The 23,367-nt window shown below is 40.2% G+C and overlaps 1 protein-coding gene across 1 annotated transcript in view; it reads right to left on the bottom strand.

Annotated features, from left to right (window-relative positions):
- The window catches only part of Trim9 (E3 ubiquitin-protein ligase Trim9), a 195,908-nt gene extending 173,865 nt beyond the window's left edge, over positions 1 to 22,043 (bottom strand). The window contains exons 1-2 of the mRNA XM_071583583.1: positions 21,981 to 22,043; positions 12,276 to 12,371 (exon numbers count right to left, since the gene is read on the bottom strand). Of these exons, the coding sequence (XP_071439684.1) occupies positions 12,276 to 12,371; positions 21,981 to 22,043 (159 nt within the window). The remainder of the gene's footprint in view (positions 1 to 12,275; positions 12,372 to 21,980) is intronic.
- Positions 22,044 to 23,367: the final 1,324 nt, after the last annotated feature.

Below are 23,367 nucleotides of genomic sequence, written 5' to 3' on the forward strand. Positions count from 1 at the left end.
CTTCCTATCAGTCCATTTCACGGTATCTATCTTTCTACACACCCATATTCCAAAAGCCTCCAATACATATATATGGCATTCACGTCGCGGTTGTTGCAATTGGAATCCCGACATGATTTTGAGCAACAATTTATGCCACGAGTTTTCCAGGATTTTCAATTATTTTCGACTTAGTGGATTCCGGGGGGAAGGAGGAATGACAGGAGAGGGGAAGGAGAATGCAGGCAGCGACCGCCGCTAATTCCGCTGCGGGGGGCGATATCGGTGCCGGCGGTCATGTGGCGGAGGACGGAATCAAACCGGATTCATTTCTCGCTTTGGCTCATCCACTCGCTAACCCCACCATCCCCACAGTCTCACTCCACCCCTTCGTCCCAACAAAGCGGTCGGGGGGAGGAGAGGAGAGGGAGAAAGGGAGAAAGAGAGAGGTGCGATGGGGGTTGGAGGAGGATGAGAGAGTGGATAGAAAAACGGGAGGAAAAAAATATGAGCGAAAAAAATACCCTTCGGTTACAAATTGCTTGGTGGATGGGAGAGGAAGTACCGCTACCCCGGCTGATCCGTTCCTACCGTTGCACTGTATTTCTGCTCCCTCCTCCCCCGTACCGAGTCGTGCCTGAAGTTCATTTGCACGAGGAAAAGTGCGCACTGGAGGGGGTTGGAGGTTGAGGTAGATACCTTTTGCCTCTCTTTTTTTCCACTCAGTCACGCCCCACACACTAACACGAATTCCCACCTCTCTCCCCGTTTACCGCTCCCCTCCCCTGCACAACCAAGGGCCGAGTCGGGAAGCGAGAAAATTAATCAGCCGCGCTCTCTCTCTCTCATGCTTCCCACCCCAGTCCCAAGGCAATGATTAAAAGTGAGGGAGGGAGGGATGGGCGGGGGAGGACGGAGGGAGAGGGATGACTAAGAAAACGAGAGTCCGGATTACTTTTATAAAATTGGACTCCCTCCCTCGCCTTGGGAGTGCGAGGGAGGGGAAGGGGTTTTTGAGGAGAGGAAAGGGATAAGCGGAGGAAAGCCAGCCGCGAAAACGCACCCACATTTGAGGTTTTGGGGAAACTCGCTCCAGTATGGCTTGGATGTGGAAAGGGGGCGCAGCACGGGCGAATCCCGATTTTAGGCAAAGGCAAAAGCATATGCGGAAAGGAATAATTCTAATATTAGTCGTTATACTCTCGGAAGAAAGAAAAAGACAGGAATCAACAGATTGGTGGTTAGATAAGTGAGAAGTGAGAGTTTACTTCGTACCAACACCAGTGCGGCGTGTGAAACTTGCACATTTAACAGGGTATATTAGATATCATAAATTACACACGCTTTGTTTACAACCGGCAAAACCGGGATGAGGGTGCCCTGAGGTGTAAAACCAGAATCGAACCCGGACCAAGATAAAAATTGTGATAAAGATTTGAGGTAACTGCATCAAAACTCTGCGAAAACTAGTTTAACAGTGAAGCCACAAATTCGAAGTTTATGCATGAATATACGTATTTTATAATGTTTTCTAGGATAGGTGAATACGAAATAATAATTTTTATCGGGTTAAGCATTCATTCCCACCCCTTGTCATTAATCAATTCAGAGTAAGTATGAAAGATTTAATAGGTTAACTGAATAGCAGAAACGAAAATATAATTCTTACTTTTGATTTCCACAAATATTGAAACCTAAGGATTGCTTGACCGTGAGAAAGTTTGCTTTCATTGCATTTTTAAAATCAGCTACTTGAGCCTTTCCGGTTTATTTCTTTTAATGACTCATATGAAATTCTAAGAATTCAGTTTATAAAGTGGTATATATATATATGCTGGATTATGGATACGCTCTCATATTTTTTCAGCTAGGCTTTTTTTCTTCCATTCCATTCCCTTCTCTTGATCAGCCTTTCCACAGAGGAGTGGTGAAATCAATAATTTTTATTAAAATAATGAGTTTTATTTACTTTCCCATAATTTTCATGTGATTTAAAACGCAACATTTTTAGTAGCACTGAAAAAATAATAATATACTAATGAATAGGCTAATCCAATTACACGCTACGAGTCCGAGAGTAAATAAAACCTCTTATTATCTCCTAAATGTGTGCATAAGCGCCCACTTATAATAGTAGACAGTAGTCTCTCACATGCATATAGAACACCCAGATTCCGAAAATAGAAAAAAAAATGATTTTACCCTGAACGTGGAATAGTCACTCGTGTAAAACATATGGACAAACACGCGGAAAAAATCGCTGCGCCTTCCTCTCTCAAAACGACGTACAAATGCCGTTGTTGGTCACGGAACCGCTGATTCGGGCAAACAGGATTTGAAAAAAAATAAGGATAAGGATATAAGCAAGCGCGACAGCAGACATCTCGCGCAAGGACCTAACAATGCGGAACGCAGCGAAAAATCAATCTCGTGTCGCAAGTGGCGAACGGGTATATCGAAAAGTCATCGAGTAATCTAGTCGAGCACGATGGATGAAACGCAGTTTGGAGGGGGAGAGTACTAGGGATAGGAAAACAACTTCTAACCTTCCGGACTGCCAGACGGGGAGGGAAAATACGACCGGGATAGGAATAAAAAATTCGAGGGAAACACGTCCAGAGTGGTATGTGCAGAAGGCTTTTAAACTACTGCCTACTTCCGCCTCGCGTGATGGAAGGGAGGGAATTTCCGCTGAATTAGGAAGAAAATAATACCAGTCGACAGAGAAGGACGCAGATCGTGAATGGAAATCGGCGGGGAAACGAAAACAAGAGACTGCCAGGGTGTTACATTCGCGGATGAATTTCAGCGTCGAGGATTCAGTGATATAAATCCCACTACTTCACTCGCCTCAGCTCCCTTCTTCGGAAGGCACTGCTAGGATCAAAACTACTCATGCAAACATGAAGTTATCTCTCTCCTTTTTATATGCTTCAGATAAGTCCTGATGGCTATTAAGCGTAGAATCAAAAGAGAGGTGCTAATATGTATTTCCTGTATTTTATTCAGTCTAAGTCCGAAAACAGCACATTTTGGCCTTTACATCGAACTATTAACAACGATAACAATGGTCACATTCACAAACACCCAAGCCCTAGGTGGAGGAAAACTCACCCAGGCGGGAATCGAACCCGCGACCCTTGGAATAGCAGACGAGGCAGAGGACTTCCAGAAAAAAATAAACGCATTGCATCTGATTTCCGCAATGAATTCGAATTTGGGTAGCAAGATTAAAATCGCCCATTGAACGTCTCATTTCAGTTACCCTTCAATGTCTTTGCGATTAAATTTACTGAAGCCAATATGAGCATGTATGAGAGAGATTAGCCTTCATTAACGCTTAAAGGCAACATATAAATAATATCGACAGTCGCATGGTTACTATCCAGTCTTATACTGACAGTTTAACGAGATCTTACATTACGAAAGATTGCATTGCATTCCGATCATGACTAGACTTGAGAGATAGTAGATGCTGATACTTTGTGGAAATCCATTTGTAAAGCACGAAGGAAGAATCAATGAGACAATGCTTTTCCACAGGAAAATTTCCTATGGGCATTCATAATCCTTTTGATTCTTCCTTCGTGTTTCATAGCTAGACTGTTTTATGTATTCCCATTGGAGGATGCTAAGTTAAGTACAAATTTAGTCTTATCAGTGGTGAATATACTTTAACATGCATTTCCAATGCTAAATTAGGATTAATTTTATTTGGACGAGTCTCACACAGTACTATGCATATGGATACATTAATATTTCCCCCAACGCGAACTGATCACTTGCTGATTTCCTTCAATGCGGTATTTTGCAATAGCAAATAAAAATATTGGTAATTGTTTGATATTAACATTCATATCGGCACAAACCTACTTCCAACTCCAAAATACAACGTTAGGAATTATTTACGGTGGTTATGAAGTGGTTAAAAATTAAATTTCCAACACTTGATGATGCATTTGATTGCTGACTGTGAGAAACCGAATTGAGTCTGGAGCGAGAACAATACCCATTCACGTGAATAGAATTATTATTTTTTCCCTACGTTCTCCGAAATATTCCGCGAGTCCTTCAATTTGTACTACTAATTCATTCCTTCCTCAAGTTATTTTTACACTTCTCTTACTTTAAGAAATATTCAGGACCTTCATTTCTTTTATTGCTCTCAATAGACATTTTCGGCAACTCAGGTCGGGAGGAAGTAAATGAAGGGGGAGAAGGAGGGAGATAAAAGACATAAAAGGAAGGAAGGTCAGTCAATAAAATAAGAACCATTGGGATTGGGGAAAGGGGGGTGGGATAGGAGAGAAAGTAAGGAGCCCTGGAGCGGACGGCGAAGGGAGAGGTGAGAGGCATTAAATTGTAAAAGGGTACGACGAAGGGTTTAAGGAGGAAGAAAAAGCGACATTCATGTATTCATGACCTCCATTTAAATGATCGACTTTTATTATAACGCCCAATATAAAAAAAAATCACGCGCATCTAAATCCCAGGAATTTCCCGTAAACCTAAGTGAAAATATTGCTGTATTTCGAATAGCTCGATCACAAGGTAATTTCCATAATTTTTCCCTTGAATTTCCTTCCCCTGCGGAATTTAAATGTTAAATCTGAACGCTCTGGCGAACTCTCAAGAGTTTACGCAAAATTCGGACGCGATAGAAGGAGGCATTAAGATAGCGAGGAATAAAGGTAGCTAATGCATGTTTAAAAAAAAGCAAGTGCTAATTATCGACGGCGGAAGTAAAACTTGGCAGGAAAGAGTGACAATGGAGAGGGAGTAATGCCCAGAAAAAGAGGTACTCTGTATAAAGGAAAAACTTTACGGTATAGTTATGCATGTGGGCAGATAAGTTTCTCGTTTAATTACGTATTCCAAACATACGTTCACGATATAATTTCTGTGCATTAATTAGAAAGAGATTTAAGACGACTAGTTTAAGGCATTAAATAATGATGGCAACAGTGATTACAAATTCTAGTGGTTTTCCAAATCACTGGTTCGATTTAGAGAAATATAATTCATATCAATTATCAAATTATTCTTAGATTTCTGGCTTCACTTTGTAAGAGTTTTGTACATCCATCAAATGAAAGATAGGATGTGATTTGGTTTGGTATAACGAGCTTCTCCGCTACACGGCATTATCAGGTATTGTTATTGTTATTGAAAATTTGCATCTAATGATGCCTTATCTCGATAAAACGCGCCGCACCAAATCAAACAAACGTCGTGGAAAACGCGTTTACTCTCTCTCTTTTCATTGCTATAATTTATCGATTAATATTCCTGATCCTTTAGCCCAGAACCATTAGAAGGTTTACAAAAACTTGAAATGCGCTTTCAATTCACGCCAAAAGCAGCGATCTTTTTAATATTTCATCAATAAGAAAGCTATTGAACTCTACAGGAAGTACCGAGGCGAAAATATTTACGAAAAACCAGAGAAAAAACTAAGTTTAAGATAGGTAATGATAAGAGAATACAGGTATTCTGTACCCTGTACTGGAGAGATACTCGTATACTGAACATCAAATGAAAAGATAAAATGAGACTGAGTACAACAGATGGGAAGGGTCAGACGACGAGCATAATCCATGGGCAAATATGTAGATCTAACAAAGTGGGATTTAATACGGAAAACCTATCTTCAGAGATGTGGAGTAAGAGGGAAAAGAGAATTAACGATGGATTAGAGAGAACAGAGGGGACCTAAAATATTGAGCGGTAATTAACCGGAGGATCCTGGGCTTCAATCCTGGGCGAATCTAAAATCTATAATATATATTTCTTTGTACAAGGTAAGCTCTACAATTATATCCTATCGAACCAACCCTTGGATTGGTTACTGTGGTTTGCCAAAAAAGAATTGGATGAAGGGAGTCAAAATGTGCTTGGATTGCAATAATAATGAATTAATGTATCACAGTTTCCATGGTATAATATTATTATTTGCAGTCTACTATTTTAAGGAGGGTTGTTGATAGAACCTGGCGCTACACACTATCGTTCTCGTTAACCGTAATTATTCATTTACGATAGGTTTTGGATATCTGTCGGAAAATTTCTTAACGCTGCGCAAAATACTATTTTAAGACTTCAAAACTCTTAATAAATTATACATGCAAAATGGGCGAACAGAACATTATTATGAATGACTAGGTTAATTAGACAATTCTATACATCCACCGCGAGCCTAAGTACTTCGATAAGTTGGATGATCAACCATTACTTGGTGGAATTGTACGGTGGTAATTCAGCTGAAATATTAGGCGAACAATTAAGAGAAAAAGCATAGAAAGTTAAAAAGTTAACAATTACTATCCACCTGAAGCATTTGAGCTCAATTTTGCGAGATAATTTGCTTAATTTACCTAGTTTGGTGTTCTCCTTCCCCTTCAGCTTCACCCTTCTCCTACGCCTATTCTTGTCCCAGTCCATGCCGCGCAGTTGTGCGCCAAAAACTCCTCTGATATTTGTGGTAGTACGTGGAGTAAAAGGGGAATATCTCGCTCCAATACTAAAGCTACATAACATCGTAAACTCCCAGACTCAAAAATGAATGATGGGGATCGAAATAAATTTTCCACGCAGTATAAGGACAAAGCCCTTCGTTTCAGAATAAGTCATCACACGAAAGTTCTATACTCATACCCGAAGTAGAATTCAAGTCGCCCTTATCCTTCATGTTCTATGGAAACCTATTTACCATACGAATCGCTGGATCGGCGCCTGTCCGATCCAAAACGAGGTTTTCATAACTACTCCCAACAGCTGTTGAAATAACAGTGTGTACAGCGATGTCAATCATGATTTGAAGTGGAGTTTTGTTATTGACCTTTGCCCGTATTCGCTAGGTGTGCTTCCTAATAAAGTAAAGCACGATTCTAAAGTTCGAACTACATCCGCTGATTCAAGCGCATTCTGTCCACACTAGCTAACTTCCCTCAAACCCCATTGCTTTAGATCTCACCGGAATATGTGAACGTTCCCTTTGTGTGAAATAATTATGCAAATTTCTCCAATGACAGCTTCATGAGCAAGAGAGAGAAAGTCGGAAACATCAACAGGGATGGGTCACTTTCGTGCGTGATTTGTGACACGCACGTATGGCTGTTTGGTTACCTTATTCTTTTTTTTGGTTGAAATAAATTATATGCAAACTCATTTCAATGGTGGGATTCGCGAACGAGCGGAAACCGAAGCAGCACCATCATAGAGAGAGAGAGAGAGGAGAGGATATCCTTTGTCCACCTTTCAGAATAAAGTATGGTTGAAGGGGTGGCTAATTTTATACGATAACGGCTCAGAATAAATATGCAAATTCTCCCCCAACGGCTGTAATATGAGCGGATGGAAAGCGAGGTAGCATCAACAGCGATACCGTTTCCCTCCGTATTTCGCAATAAAAATCATATCATTTTTGCAGCCGCCGGGATCGAAATGGACTGGAATTCCCTCACGGAGTAGGCAAAGGGTGGATGTATTCAGTGATTACGGGGAAAAAATGCAGAGCAAAACCGAAAAACCACAACCGAATGACAGAGTCGACTCGCGCGCACACAAAAAAATTATTCTTTCTATTCATTCAGTGTTTAAAAAGTTCAAATAGATATCTGCGAATGACAGTTTGGCGCGAATTGCCTCGTTTGGTAGGAAATGTTAGCCTGCTCAAAGATATTAGGAACGTACCTCGATGAACGAAAATTATAAATTGAAAATTCATAAAATGGAGCAATAAGTTAAAATAAATATTTTTATGAAGGCTTCCGTGGAATTGTTCCAAAGGATTTATTTTTTTCGAGATTTTATTCGCAAATAATGTCTAAGGAAGGACGACTATTTCGCTGTCGTTCCAGTGGACCTCTTAAGGTGGAGTGGCGGTCGGTTCTTTTAGTTAATATATTCCACTGTTTCAGGCTTCGCTTCGTGGAAGTATTTATTATCTATACTAAAGGACTTGTTACTTTTCCACAGATTTAATCTGTGTTTTTCAATTTTCAATTGATGTAAAACGGCTAAACATCTTTCCTGCCTAAATTGAAGGGTTTATAAATAATACGAATAGCAACTTTTATAATCCTGGGGAAATTTAGACCCTATTTGCGATGATTTTTCAAGTTTACGAAATCTATATTCTAAATCAAAAACCAAACTAATGCATCATCATTTTTGTATGACAAATGGAAATATGTCATTTACGATAAAAAATGATTTGCTCTATTACTCACAAATTGAAATCATAGAAATAACATAAAAGTTCATGCTAAATTCACAGGATAAGTAGAGCGAAACCGCGTCCAATCCCTAAAGGCATGTATTCAGTTCGGATGGGATACTTAATTCTCCTCCTCAGTTTCACGCTAAACTACAAGTTTAGCTGTCGGCAAAATATAAATATATTACTTGATAGGTGAATTGTGCTGGAGAGAGAAAATAGCATGCATATTTATTATTCATGTGTTCTCTGCGTCTTTATTTGCCAAAGAGCACGGGACGCGAAAATGAACCTCACCCAACGAAATTACGAGTTCCTGCCGATACGAAACACAAACCATATAAAACTGGGTTCAGCTTTGAGTATTTTGCAACACCAGCTTGGCATCACCATTGAGTTTCGTCTCCTTCGGTTTTACTCCGATCGATTTTGCTCCGTGGAATGAAGCTTTCGAACTCCCATCGAGCCGTTCTGATCGGAGGAAGACGGAAACCTCCGGAGGTTGATACAACCTCAGCGACGCAACATTTATCTAATTGATTAAAGCTATGGCAGAAAAATATAACCTTAACACGATAAAGCAATGCCCTCATTGACCGCAGAATGCCTGCGAATGGTAATTCAATCAGTTATGCCAACCATTTCGTACCCCTATTCCATAAAACTCAATTTCGTCATCGCTGGCTTTCGCTTCGATTGCCATTCCCGTCGAAGGAAGGGATAGGTCCTTTAGGAATAGGGTAACAAGCGGTGGGAATCGAGCACTTGGAAAGAGACTCGCCCTCGTGAAGAGAGAGAGAGAGAATGAAAGACTGGGGGAGCTTTGTGTGAGGCTGAGAGGAGTGGGACTCTGTTGGATGGGCACAGTCTGAAGGAAGGCGCCGGGCGAGAGGAGCACCAAGCACCGACCGAGAGGGGAGCGCATTATTCCCACGGATTTCGTCTGTCTTGCACTGAATGGAGGGAGTGAGGGGGAGTGGGAGAGGGAGCGAAGCGGAGAGGAAGTGGAGGAGGGATAAGAAGGGGGGAGGAAGGGAGAAAACGAGGGAGGAACATGCCGGGGTCGGGTGCGAGCGTGTGTGTGTGTTTGCTCGTGAGAGTTCACCATTGGGGAGAGAAAATGGACGCAACGCGGTACGAATAGCAGGGAAGTGCGATATTCCGATGTATCGACTACGACGCATGCATTCGTACTGCCATCTCCGCATCTACTTCCAGCAGCGTGGGGAATTCTATTTCCAACAACGACCCTAAATATAAAATGAATATCGATGATATAATGATATTTGTCGACATTTAAAAGTAATTAAAGGTAGCTCATGCATGGTTTCCTCGCTCTTCCGCATTCCTAAGTGCAATATTGCTAACATTTAAGGATATTCATTAGATAGTTTTCTGAAATATCTGATAAAGTAACCATGAAAATATGGTAGGAGAGTGATTGACCTCTGAGTGGGAAAGGGGTACAAAGAGGATGCCTCGATGAATGGTTTAAGTGGTCGAAGAGGCTAACAATGCAATGAATATTACGATTTTTTAAGAACAGAAGAGCATATGTGAAGAGAAGAACAATGCATTCATGCATATAACAGAAAAGCAATGCATTCATGTAAGGTAAAGGCGAAAGATTCATGGAAAAATAGGAGAGTATGACAAAAAATAGTAAGAGATAAAGTTTTCTCTCGTAACTAAATATCAGGATTTTCGTAACAGTCCATACCCCGAAAGAGATGTAGGTGAGAAGTACGTATATATATATATATATATATATATATATATATATATATATATATATATATATGATCGAAGATATCGACCACGTATATCAATAGGTATCGATATGAAATGAGCCTATACAGCTGAATCAATTTTGACTACATCGAAGTAGGGTGCAAATAGAAATATCGTAAAATTTCCGTTTAAACGCAGTTCTTACTCATAAATTACAAAATGTTGTCAGCATATGAAATATATATGTAAAATACCGTCCATAATATAAGATGACGTCCATATACCGATGTACCAACATTTCCGCAATGAATATATGTTTTCCAAGCCCAATATAAAATCCCGCACACCCGTCGAAATCTTGAATCATGAATCTTGTGCAATTCGACAAACCTCGTGGTCCATTCGTCTACCTGAATAATTGAAATATTGAAATTATTTTTAAATATAAAAGTCAATTTCCAAGATAACTGCACGAGTCGAAAGAAGTTGACAGTTTAAAACTGTGTATTTTACGATTTTTTTCATAATTGGACTTAACCTACGAAAGAATATCATTTCTTTATTGTTTTTCTGCATATCATGAGTATTCTAGTTGTCACAGTCTTATACATGAGTACATACATCTAAAACAATTAATTGAGCAACACGATAGTATAACTTCCGGAATTTGATGAAAATGGAGGAATCGATCGGAAGCAGTATTGGCACCGGTATAAACCTCCTTAAAGAGGAGGGGACTACTGGATTGAACGTGACGATACATTAATTAAAATTGGCAATTTTCCATAAAATAAAATTTATTACTGCGACCGGTTTCAGTGTAACTACATCATCGTCAGGTGTCTAACTTTCAAGGTAACTACATCGTCTTCACCCGAGGATTATGCAGCTACATCGAAACCGGGTGCATTAATAAATTTTATTTTGTGGAAAATTGCAAATTTTTAATTAATTATGATATTCCACCATATTACGCCTGAAACGTCTCTCTTTATGTGACGATACATGATTTTTTATGAATGGTAAGGATACATTCAGGAATTCACTTCGGTTAAAATTGTTTTCGTCGTCATTGAAGTCATGCCCGATAGCAAGAGATCATTTACGAGCGGCACCTCGTATTAGCGGTGCAATGAAAGATAGCTTCGTGCTCTAGATCTCATTCGCCTTTCCCTCTCGCCTCGGGAGGGCGGGGAATCGGAAAAAGCGTCACTTCATGATTTTGTAGAGAAGGTAAATACATATATACTATATATATATGTATACATACATACATTTTTTGAAAAATTTTTAACACGATCGGTATATGTGCTTAGGTCTCTCTCCACAGCTCACATATAAACCCGCACTCCATTCTTCCCCCATCCCCCCTTTCTCCTCCCCTCCCACTAGGCAGGTTTCGGGAGGGAGCAAAAATGAAGGTATCGTGAATGAGACGAAGCGAGATTGATAATGGAGGTCCCGATCGAAGTGAATTTATTATTTTTCGGGTGAAAGGGTAAAAAAAAGATGGAAACATAAGATTCCTTCGTCCAACCGAGGGCCTTATTTTTACATTCTTTTTTTAGTGCCGCGCGACTACGTGAGCGTCTATGTAAGCGTCTTAAAATTCTTAATGGATTTGAAAACGGTTGGAAACATTCTCCTCATATTTTGTTTACACTGAGAGGTGGCTTCGGACGCATGATAACATTTTAAAAAAACGAGACGGCTGACCTCTCCCGGGTAAATTATAAAGATGGGGAATGAGGAGACTCTAAAATAAGGATACAATCACAAGTTTTACTATGGACTCGATGGCATCGTAGTCTGGGGACGAAACGGCTTTATACCGCAGTGAAATCCGATAAAGCCAGGAAAATGGACCCATTACGGAATATCTTCCGGATTCCGAGCGTATTTAGAGTTTTGCGAGGTTGATGGTCGTTGAAGTAAAAGCCTTATGAGGTCTGAACTGATTACATGCATCAACAAATCCAGCCCTGAAATATTTATCCCTGAGATCTAAACTGCATAGACACAAACGCCGAAATACCTAAGAGGTATATTCAGGTAGGTATGCTTTAAAAACACAGGGATGGTAGCGTGAATTTTAAGATCGATTCAAGGGGAAGGTTTACAAATGGACCAAACCAGAGGTTAAAGTTATGCCGATGGATCTAAAGAGGAATTTCATGATGCGTTTGTATGATTTTTCTTGCTCGAAGAATATTTTGCCTCTGAAGGTCTGCACCCAAATTCATACATTTGATTCAAGACACTTTGGTATTGGCTCACTTGCTTAATTCTAACGATTGAGAGATTCTTTTTGGTAACAAAAGCAATAGAAAAAAAACAGAACACTTACATTGACTTTTTCTGCCATTCCCTTAAGTCTCTGGATGAACTCTGTTGTCGACTTGGCTTTCTCAGAAAGTTGCTGAAGGTTCTGTGACAATTCCGTCTGTAATAGAAGAGTAAAAGAATCACGCATTATTCACAATTATAAAAAAAGAAGAATATTGCACCACAAGTTACCTTTTAAGCGAAGAGACTAAATTTTAGGTATTTAACAGTGTTGGCAACTCTTTTGTTTCACAATGATCGCGAAACACGATAATGGCGTGAGAAAGAAAACATTCCTGGAAAATATACCTTTATACATACATATATATATATATATTTATTTATATGTAAACACGAGGGTGTTCTGAAAAGTTTACGACCTAACAAAGATACAAGACATGTTTTCTGAAATTTTTGAGACCGGAAACATTTCAGACAACCCATGTATATGTATGTATGTATGTATATATATATATATATATATATATATATATATATATATATATATATATATATATATATATATATATATATATTCTACACCAATCATTGGAAGGTAACAGCTCAACAAATTATAATTATTACGTACACAAGATACAGTTTTCGTTTCGGTTTTCTAATGAGGGGTCCATAATTTTTCCAATTAAGTATAACTTAAAATTATGACATAGAAAACTAATGCAAAATATGCGTACCATTCATAAGTTTTTTAAACACAAAGAATTAGCTTTTGAATGCTTATGGAGATAATGGATCAATTATACATAATCACAAAATAAACTGAAATATCAAAAAGAGAAGTGTATCATTGGTAGATGACATCTTTTTTTGCCAACACGGTCATTTGAAATAGTAAACGATGAATTTTACACTTCGAACGGTACAACATTATTACAGAGTTAACGAAAAAGTTGCAACCGTAGGTATAAAGAATAAACATTAAAACGCTGAAAATTGAGTGGAACTTAAAAAAATATTAAAGCGAAAAAAATCATGCGGTTAATTAACTCGTTCAAATCTTATAAAAAATAATTTTAAATAGAATATTTTTCTATTTGCAATGCAAACCCGCAACCATTTTTTCCTCTCAGCCAAGCTGAAAACGGATGACGAATTAGCTATGGAAGATTTGAAACTCTCTCCTCGTGTACTCTACAATCCTGATCCGTATCATAAAAATCAACGTTTACTCTTAGCGACAGTGATTTATTAGACACACCTGTTAGGAGAAATATTTTCTCAGTGTGTAGACAGGGATAACACGGTCGGGAAAATAGCTGGACCTCTAACCTTCTTAATGAAAATCGCGCTGATATCCGGGGATCATTTTCCCTGAACATTATTTTTTTGCTAAGGGGCACCTTTTGAGAAAAAAAACTGAGAATGGCTCGAAAGGGATGGGAACAGCCTTCATCAATCCAGCCCAGCATTGATCGTCGATATTCGTCCCCCTTAACCATTCCCAGCTATTCACCCTTCCTCCCCCTTCTCCGTCGGAAGAGAGGCAAGCCATTCACGCTGAGGCGAGGCGGCGAGAGTTTTAACAAGGAGGTGGCTCAGGCGGTGTTGTGGTGGTGTTGGTGGCAGTGGTGAGGGTGGCGGGCGGAATTAAGTGGGGGGAGTCCTTGTTTGAGGCGAGACAAATGACATGCGCCACTTGGCAGCCTTCAACCTTCATTGAATGCCTCCCCTACTCCTCGGTGGGTTGTCCGGGGGAGGTGAGGAAAGGAGGGAGAGCGTGAAGGGGGGGTGGGGGTAAATCAAAGGGGATGGCGGAGATTTTAAGGACGGGTGGGAAGCGGTAGAGGGGAAGTTTGGATGACCGAGATTAGAGTGTGCGAGGGAGGTGGATCTTCCGATTTCCAGCGGTCCGAGGGAAGACGAGGGCAAATCTGTATAACCCTCGGCGGGGGTGTCGTTTTCATAAATTAGCAAAAATAATCTGATAACCTTTTCTCTCACAAATAAAGTTAAAAATCATCTTAAACTTGAAATCGATCGCCATAATTTAAAGATTTGGACGTCGATTTAGAGATGGGGTTGAATTTCCAGAACTGCAATCCAAAATGTTTTTTTCTTCTTTCAACATTAACATCTTCAAAGAATTACATTCATTTCAATCCTCTAAGTAATCCTGCCCATATCCTTCTTCGGGATCTACCAATACACAAAGTTCATGAATTGGCATACGTGTGTGTATGTCGTTCCTAGGATAGATTGCCACTGAACATGCAATGACTCTTCCATGTAAATGTTAACAGGAATAGTGAGTGGCAAAACTACCACGGTGGTTGTATTTTTTAAAAACATAGAATATACTTGAATTTTAAAGAGTCATCTCATGGGACATTTTCATGCCAAGAAAAAATCACTTCGTATCCTGATAAACACTGAATTAAAACCGGGCCGGCGTCATTTTTTACAAGTCATTCTTAAAGCCACATGGATGATGACTTGCATTTAGACACCTCCATCTAGTTGATTAGTAAACGTTAAAACTTGGATCGGTTTCATCGCGGTGCACCAGTACACAAAACAGTGTTCCTCCATACAACAAAGATGAAAATTCTACACTATCGCCAACTATCGGGTTGGCCTGGTACTCTCAGCACGTTAAAAGCCCTTAGCATTAGAGAGTTCAGGGTCAAGATTTTGACCTCGGGGAATATATTTCAGACATGCACGATTTCTAACCTTCCAATCAGCAATTTAAGTCCCCATTCAACAATCCTCAACGAATCGTTTAAAAGATGATATCATTCTGTTCGCTCTGCACTACGACCGTTATCATTTAGAGTTAATTCCCAAATTTACCACAGGCCACAATGAAATATTCCCTTTCTGGCAGGGAGAATAAAATCCAAGACCATTGGATGAACCTGTTACCATGAACGTCAATAGCAAATGTCACTTGGATAACCCATGAAATAATTTTTTTAAACTTTGCTGCACTCCATATGACTCTTGAAAAGTAATTTTATTTACACATGGGGCCTAAAGTACCGATTATTTTCTGAATTAGGAAAATACTTAGAAGACGTAATATTCAACTATGATGATTCAATTATTCTATTTGTGTACATTTAAAAATGTGTTTAATATCTTTTAAAGGATACTAACTTGATTCGCTCGTAACATACAATAGTAAAACTATATACAATTATACGCAGCATTAAGAATAAAGAGAGAGTCACAAAAATGAGATTTATGACTTCTAATGTCTTCTTTAATAACAGCAGAAAAAGCACTGTATTTAAATTACGTCACAAAATTGCCCCGACAATTCTTGGCTTTCTCGTCCGAAATCAAAACTTCACAACCACAAGATACTATATTCCTCGCAGGCAATGGCATTGGCAAAATCATTGATTAATTTAAACTCGGAAAAGGAGAATCGTTCAAAACTTAAAGGAAGCTATTTACACATCAAATTAGTGTTATTTTCTTCAAATTCTTTTGTATCATTCGCTTGCCTCCCAAACTCAAGATCTTCCCGACCAGCACTGCACTGGGTGGTTTAACTGCTAACACAGGTATTTTCCCAGAGGCATTAGCCACCTCTATAGTAGGTCGGCTAATGTACGAGGCACGATTAAGTACGTAAGATTGCATTGGCTCTGGACTAAATTAGTCCTTTAAATGTAGAAACCCTTCCCAATGGACTGCAGGTGCCGGAGTAAATTGGACGAACATGACTTGAACAACACAAGCAAGCACGAATCTGCGTTCTCATCAGCCGTTTCTTGTTTCCTCATATTCTCAGATTTTGGGTGAGATTATGAAGTCCTAAACCATTCAAGGAGAGCATATTTGGGAACAATCGCACATAACTTAAAGACGTATTTTTCATCCGATATGGCCATTGACCAAAACCTCCAGTAAAGATGCAAGCACAGTTAATTCATATTAAAATGATCTAGTCATCCAAAACTCTACGTATCCCTGACATGAAACCCTGGAAGTACAAAAGCCTTGAAAATATGGTGCTGAAGGAGAATGATGATGTCTAAGCGACATGCATAGTGAGAAACGAGGAAGTACGTCTAAACAGTAGAACAAAAGACAAAAAGATCATATGGGGAGCACTCTACGTCAAAGAAGATTAAGCGAATTGGATATACATCTTGAGAAACATTAATGATTAGTTAGAAACATAACAGAAGGGTAAATTGAATGGAAAATTCCGCGAGAAGGACCAATAGACAAGTACACAGGTTCAGTAAAGAAGAATATAAAACAAACAAGCTACCAGGGGTTGAGAGGAAATTAACACTGAACAGTTTACCTATCTCGCAAGTATTTTTGGACCAAGATGATCAAAGTAATAGGAGCATAATACGAAGAACTGAAAAAGGCAAAAAATATTTCACAAGGAGGAAAAATTGATGACGGGGACGTTGAGTAAGGATGCTGAGAAATGGCTCGTGTAAACTTTGACTATGAGCGTGGTTTTGTAGGATGCGGAAACATGGCTGTTAGAGCAGAACGATAGGCGTAGATTGAAGATTTTTAAATTGTGGGTGTGGAGAAGGATGTAAAAGGTGACGTGGACATAAATCAAAACGAACGAGAGAGTGCTATGCATGGTGGGGTAGGAGAGAGAATGGTTGGGAAAAATTCTAATGAGAGAGCAAAGACGGACGGCGAGGTCTTTGTTTGACGATGGGATGTTGAAGACCGTGATACGGGAGAATTCTAGGCAAACGAGGAACGGGCAGAAATATGATAGGGATGTAGGATGGAATGAACGCAGGAAGGAAGTACGCAGAATGGAAGAGGGACTTACTGTAGTGCTGGATATCAGGCTACTGTAGAAGGGCAATTGTATGGTGTGTGTCCATCCAAAACCTACCTTAACCGAAAGAATACCAAATAATAATATAGAGGAGGAATTGAGGCCTGCAGTAAACCATTCTTAGGATTGAAATACTTGATGATGACGAATTCATTGAATGGAATTTTTTCATATTTTACCCGGAAGTTTATATGGGGTAGACACATTCTATATATTCCCATTCCAGACTTTCTTCCGATTTGCGAACAAACATCATGTCATTTTTCCCAATTATCCTGATACTAACTGATATACATGACTATAACTGATTATGTATTAATCACCACTTGGTCGCTTGGTATGCTACCGGTATTACAGAAGTCGGATGGACCCTATAATTTCGATTTTCGCACACACCCGATGACCTATTGCAAATATGAACGGATCTGATGAACGAACAGAAACGTCATCCTCACCGAAACTTCACCATTTCCATTAGAGTATTTGTGACTCAAAATTCAACTTCCCAACTTATAAATAACACTTGACCGATTTTTCCTATTTCTCAAAGAACCTTGGAAGAGATTGAGAAATTCCTGAAATATATCCGATGTGCTCCGATTTTCCCAACTGATTTACGTCGATGTTATCCTAGTGTTTTCGCCACATTCCAAATCAAACTCTGGTCGATTTTTCTAAAAAGTGTGAAGTTTTAATTAATTAGGTAATCAGAGTGGGGATTTCTAAAACTTAAATTGTGGGAATGAATGAAACCGGAATGGGGGGAGGACGCCGCGGAAGCGGTTGGCAATTTCACCCGGCGTCCGAGACTATCCCACAACCCCACCTTCCCCGCCCAAGGCGGTCGGCTCGATATGACCCCGGAGGGAAGGGGGTGTGGGCCGGGGGAGGGGCAGCAGCGGGGGGGCGATGGAGGACGATGGGCGAGGGTAAGTATCCCACCCCCTCCACCCCACGGCCGATCCCACGAAACGCTTCGGCGCGAAGCTTCGCAACCCATCTCAAAATGCAACGCCGGGAACATTTCCATATTTTAGAACGGAATTCGAATGGAAATTCCATTTCCGAAAAGTCGGACCGGCGCAAGCGGCGCCTTGGGAGCGCAATTTTCTCGGGAGTTTACGGGGCCGGATGTCGGCGAGTGCGAAATTTTCCGGCACGTTGCGCCGCGGAGTCATTGGACGGAAGACGCGCGTGGGATGAGCTTCGTTTACGTCGTTAACAAAATCTAGGGGCTGAGAAGGGGTGGGTGAGGGTGAGGATGGTTTAGGACACAATGGCGTTCCTCTCCTAAACACGGGGACTTGACGCAGCCATGAAAATAAGAGCGGGGCCATTTGCACGAGAAAGAGGATCCGTGAGAATGAATAGCGACACTCCCCTGGAGAAATATTTTCAAAGGAGAAGATAAGAGATGCCAACTTATTAATAAGAGAGGCAGGAAACGGCGCTATTAGTTAAACTTGTTTTGCCAATGAATGATAACACGGGCTTGGAAATGACATAACCTTCAATCGTAAGGCCCAATGTAGATATTATAGTAGTTAAATACATGGTTGGTGAACAGCCCGGAAACGTAAAACTTGAAACAGAAAATATCGAGTGTTGCAGATGAAATGTGATTTAATAAAAGTAGAGAATCTCCAAGGATGAGTCCGTAAATACCCAAATAGATCTGTTGAGTACGATGAAATAAAGCGGTTAAAGACATGGAACTTTCGGACAAAAATAACATACGGGAAGAACTTCGGTGGTAGTCTCGAAATGAAAAGAGAGAAATAAAAGCAAAACTCGCAACGATTTATGGGAATTGCCATCTTTGGTGTATTTGGTTTGGATTGATTTATATGAAGCATCATTACCTGAATAATAAAAAAGCATTCATGTCCTCCTAAAAGCTGACCTATTTTATCCAGGAAATGGGATTTCAATTTTGATAAAATACCTAACCAGAGGGAGAACGTTGGGATGGTGAGTATGAACCTGGAAAAAGATATGCCTGCTGGACGGAATGAAGGGATACATGAAGCATGCGGGCTTGAAGAAGGTCGTACAGTCGTGTCACATGTCAGGTTGTATTCTTACAGGAGGCAATATTGTTGAAAAGGCTGTGTCCATCCAAAACCTACTAAAACGGTGGAATACCAATAACAATAATGTATCTTCCCTCTCTCCCTCTCCTGACGACCAAGTCCCTGGTCAAGCACAAGGCGGCAGCGTTGCCCATGCCGCCCCACATCCAAGATGCGGCATCACCGAATTTCCGTAGAATAAAAAGGAGCTTGAAGGGCAACCATTAGGAACGCTGAATAACGGTAAAGAGGCTTTGACGAGGTACCTGTACGAGATTCTCGTGTTTACGGCTTACAGGAAGCGTACCGAGACTGGAGGCATTGGTGTATCGATACGTAAGAGTGCTATTTTGAAGAATTTTAGTAATTAATACTTTCATGTGCAATACATTTTTTCCTAGATTTAATCCACTTATTTTTGGGAGAATGCATGCAACTGATTAAGACTGAGTATGCATGTCAACGTGTACATTGTCAAATTACATTTTAAAACTTTCTTCCAATCAATAACATACATTTAATGAGAAATATCAATCAATCGTAATACTAATCAAAAGTTAATGTACTATTAAGCATTCCTGTCAAAAGAAAGCCTGATTACTTTCCTTCCTCCCTCTCCGCCAAGTTCTTGTACATATTCAAACAGCCAAACAATACGGTTTTAGAACTTATCTCATGAATTCATGCGAAAATTGAAGATGAAAAAGTACCACGCCCAGATTTCCACAGACGAATTCATCAGTACAACATCCTGTATAATTAAATAAAACGTGGGAACACGGCAAAGGAGGACTCAGTTTCATATTACAAAGAACGAGGGTTCATACTCTGAAAGTAAATTAACTGCTTCAGCTTTAATTAACGGAGTATTGATTAGTGCATCAGGCCGTTTCAGCTTTTCACGTCTCGTTTCTGTAGCAGTTCTGTAGGATTTTACAAAAAAGTCGAGACTACCAAAAATTTATTGTGATGGTGACACTGACAAGTGTTATCTTGCCGTTTTTTCGTCCGAGACGGTTATGAAACCTGATTTACGCACTAAAGTATTCACAGCATTCAAGTCTTGACACCATATAATTTATTATAGTATGCTTGCTATGAGTTGAGACTGACGCAATATTGATTATTTCCCTAAGTCGCCAAATTTATAGCGGGTACAACCCTCTCTCGCTCTCTCTCCCAGAACTTTAGCGTTCGAAATCTTTAGAAAGCTGACATTTTAGTTTTTTCTCGAGAAACTCTTTCTCGCTGGAGAAAAACCACGTTGCTTTCATATAAACTCTTAACTTTGCTCTCAACCTAATGAAAAGAGACTAAACATTTTACTACGTGGAGTTGCCGAGCATTCATAACCTGCAGTGCTGCCATATAACGCTCAGATACATTTATTTACCTAAGAAAAATATTGGACTTGTCAAATTTTAAACCGGAACAATTTCGTTTCACGTGCGTTCACACGACTTAGAGAATAATTCACGCGATTAGGACCTCACGCGTTCCATTTGGGACACGCTCGTTTATACGAGAACGCGCTCGTACATACCAGAACCACGTTATTGGTTAGTATATTCCCCGGTACGAATCCTGCGTATTTTCGGTGAGCAATCTTGGAAAACGATCGGTGAAAATTCGCTCCGTAAAGCGAGCCGAATTACTGGGAAGTCTTACTCTATTTCGGTAGCCAAAAGGAAAGTAAGGGTAGACCGGAGATAAAAATTTTTCCGAGTGAGAAGAAAAAAGTACCAAAAGAAGAAAAAAATGGGACGGCGGAATAACGCGGCGGAGAAGGGACATAAAAATAGAGAAAGAGTCGGTGTGCGGTCGTGAAGGAGGAGTCGGACGGAGTGAAACGATGGGAGAGGGAAGGAAGGAGGAGGACCCTTACTACGTCTCTCTCTCTCTCCCACCCTCCCCTTTCTACTTCCCGTGAAATTAGATTAAGAGAATTTAAAAAAATCGAGTGGGTGGGAGAATTTTAGGAGGGCGAGTGTGGGGGAGAAGGGGAGGACGAACGGGGAATAAATTGAAGGGGAAAAGGAAAACAGGCCCGAGGAAAGTCGAAACTTTGTTATTCGCTTCCTCCTCTCTCCGAAATTGTTTCCTCTCGCGCCCGCCGCCCCCCCCCCCCCCACGTGGAGAGGAGAGGGTGATGGAGGAGGGGGAGGAGTGGATGGGAAGAGGGAGAGAGGAAGGTGGAGGAAAACTTTTTAATTCGAAGAAAATTGACGGCGCTTAAGGAAATTCGTCCTGGTCACACAAATCGATGAAAAAGTGCAAATCTACGAAATGCTCACGAGGTCGAAAGGGAATAAAAGAAGAGGAGGCCAGGCGGAAACAAAAATATAATCACGCATTGAACGGGAATTAATTATCCCCACGCAACGCACAAACAACCTCCCCTCCAAATGAAAAATGACCTAACATAAGTACGGAGAGGGAAACGAGGGGTACACGAATGCTCCTGATTTTTAATAGGCGAAATAATTTTTGGATGAATCTGATCAGTTGTAAGCCACTTCGATTGAAAAAAAATAGTATTACAAACTGCGAAATGACCATCTCTATCAATTAATCCACTAATCTAAATCAAAGTTTGCAAACTAATTGCCTTAATTGACTCCCCCCTAATTATAATGAATTGCATTCAAACAAGCGTTATAGTCTTGAGAGGAATTCCATTTCCGAAAATGTAGGAATGCCATTTTCCTGTGAAAAGATTTCTCTTCCCTTGCCATCCAGGAAATAAAAAAATACTCATTCAACGACCTAATTTGATGTACGTTCTCCCTTTATTGTACACATCTTTATCTAATTTACAAGTACAAGCATTTTGCATCTTCTAGCCCTGTCACGGTTATACCCTCAACTCCACTAATATTAAAAATGCAGACAGAACCCTGATTGGTTGGCACGTGAGCGCCATTCCTCTTTATCGTAGGGTTTCATCAGTAAGGCGAAGTGAAGGATGGAATAGCTAACTAGGTATATCCGTTGTGCATCCACGATGAGACGGATTTCCTCCGAGAAAAAAAAAGGAAAAGCGAAGGGAAAATCTTCAATAAAAGAGCAAATAAAAGTGTTATGTGTGGTCAAAGGTCCCACTAGCGCCATCCTCTGGATGCCATTAATTATTTATGTCGGTTGAAAAACTCATATTTTAAATGTATATTCCCGACTTACTACTGATTTTCCCGTCGAACATGCTTTCCTTCTTCCCGAATTTCCTCCCAAGTGTTTGAAATCGCATTGGATCTTTTTTTTTATGTGGGTCATCGCTACGCCGGCATCACCCAAGTCAGTTTTGTTTTATAGTCACGGCCTTCGCCAGGGCCTGCGTGCGCGCGAAGGATGCACGCCAAACACGAAATGACCTCGCAACCGAAAGGAACCTCTCTCTCTTATCAGTAATTCCCGAATCCCATATCAATATTCCCGATCCACATATACAATTCCCGACTTCATAAAAGGAAATCGGCTTCTTTTCCCCATTTCTGCCCGAAATTTTGACTGAAGAGGCCAACTAGTTAAAACTCAAATATAAAATTGGACTATTTGATCTCGGGAATCGAAACTAGTTCTCTTCCAGCGCCTCTTCTTGTGCCTTCGGTTCCCAAGAAACAACATTATCGACGAAACGAAGGTAGATGAGAGTGCGACCGGGGGAAAAAAACACACGCTATGCAATTCGAATCCGAATGCACAGGGGATACTTTTTGGCGGGGAAATAATAAAAAAACATTACACGGACAAAACTCGTGATGCATTTTAAAAAATTCCTCTGACCGACAATCGCCGTAAAGACGAGGCCGACTGAGGTCGCAGAAGAGCCGACTGAGATGTCTCTACAAAACGCTACAAATATGATCGGCAAACCTCCAGGTTTCGAAGGCACAAGAGCAAGGAGGGGAATACTCATGTTAACTCAAATAAAAGTGGTGAAAGTCGGAAAATGCACTGCCGAGAAAAAAAAGGATCAAGGAAGTAGAGGAAAAAACGAGTATTACTTTGAAAAAAAAATATATCGGCTGAGGGATATCAGCCAGAAAAAGTCGGCAGGCAGAAAGGAAGACTGCAAACAAAGCGCAAAAAAAGTAAAACACATGGAAAAAGAAACATTCTATCCCTGAAAAGAAACGAGTATAAAGGTCAATGAGATATCAAAAAAAGAGGATGAAGGTTTCTGAGCACGATGCCATTGAAAACCAGTGAAGGTCACGGTTTAAAATGTTTCATAACGTCATCAAAAA

The sequence above is a fragment of the Hetaerina americana genome, unplaced genomic scaffold, assembly GCF_022747635.1.
Source record: "Hetaerina americana unplaced genomic scaffold, ioHetAmer1.1.p SCAF_14, whole genome shotgun sequence".
Lineage (NCBI taxonomy): Eukaryota > Metazoa > Arthropoda > Insecta > Odonata > Calopterygidae > Hetaerina > Hetaerina americana.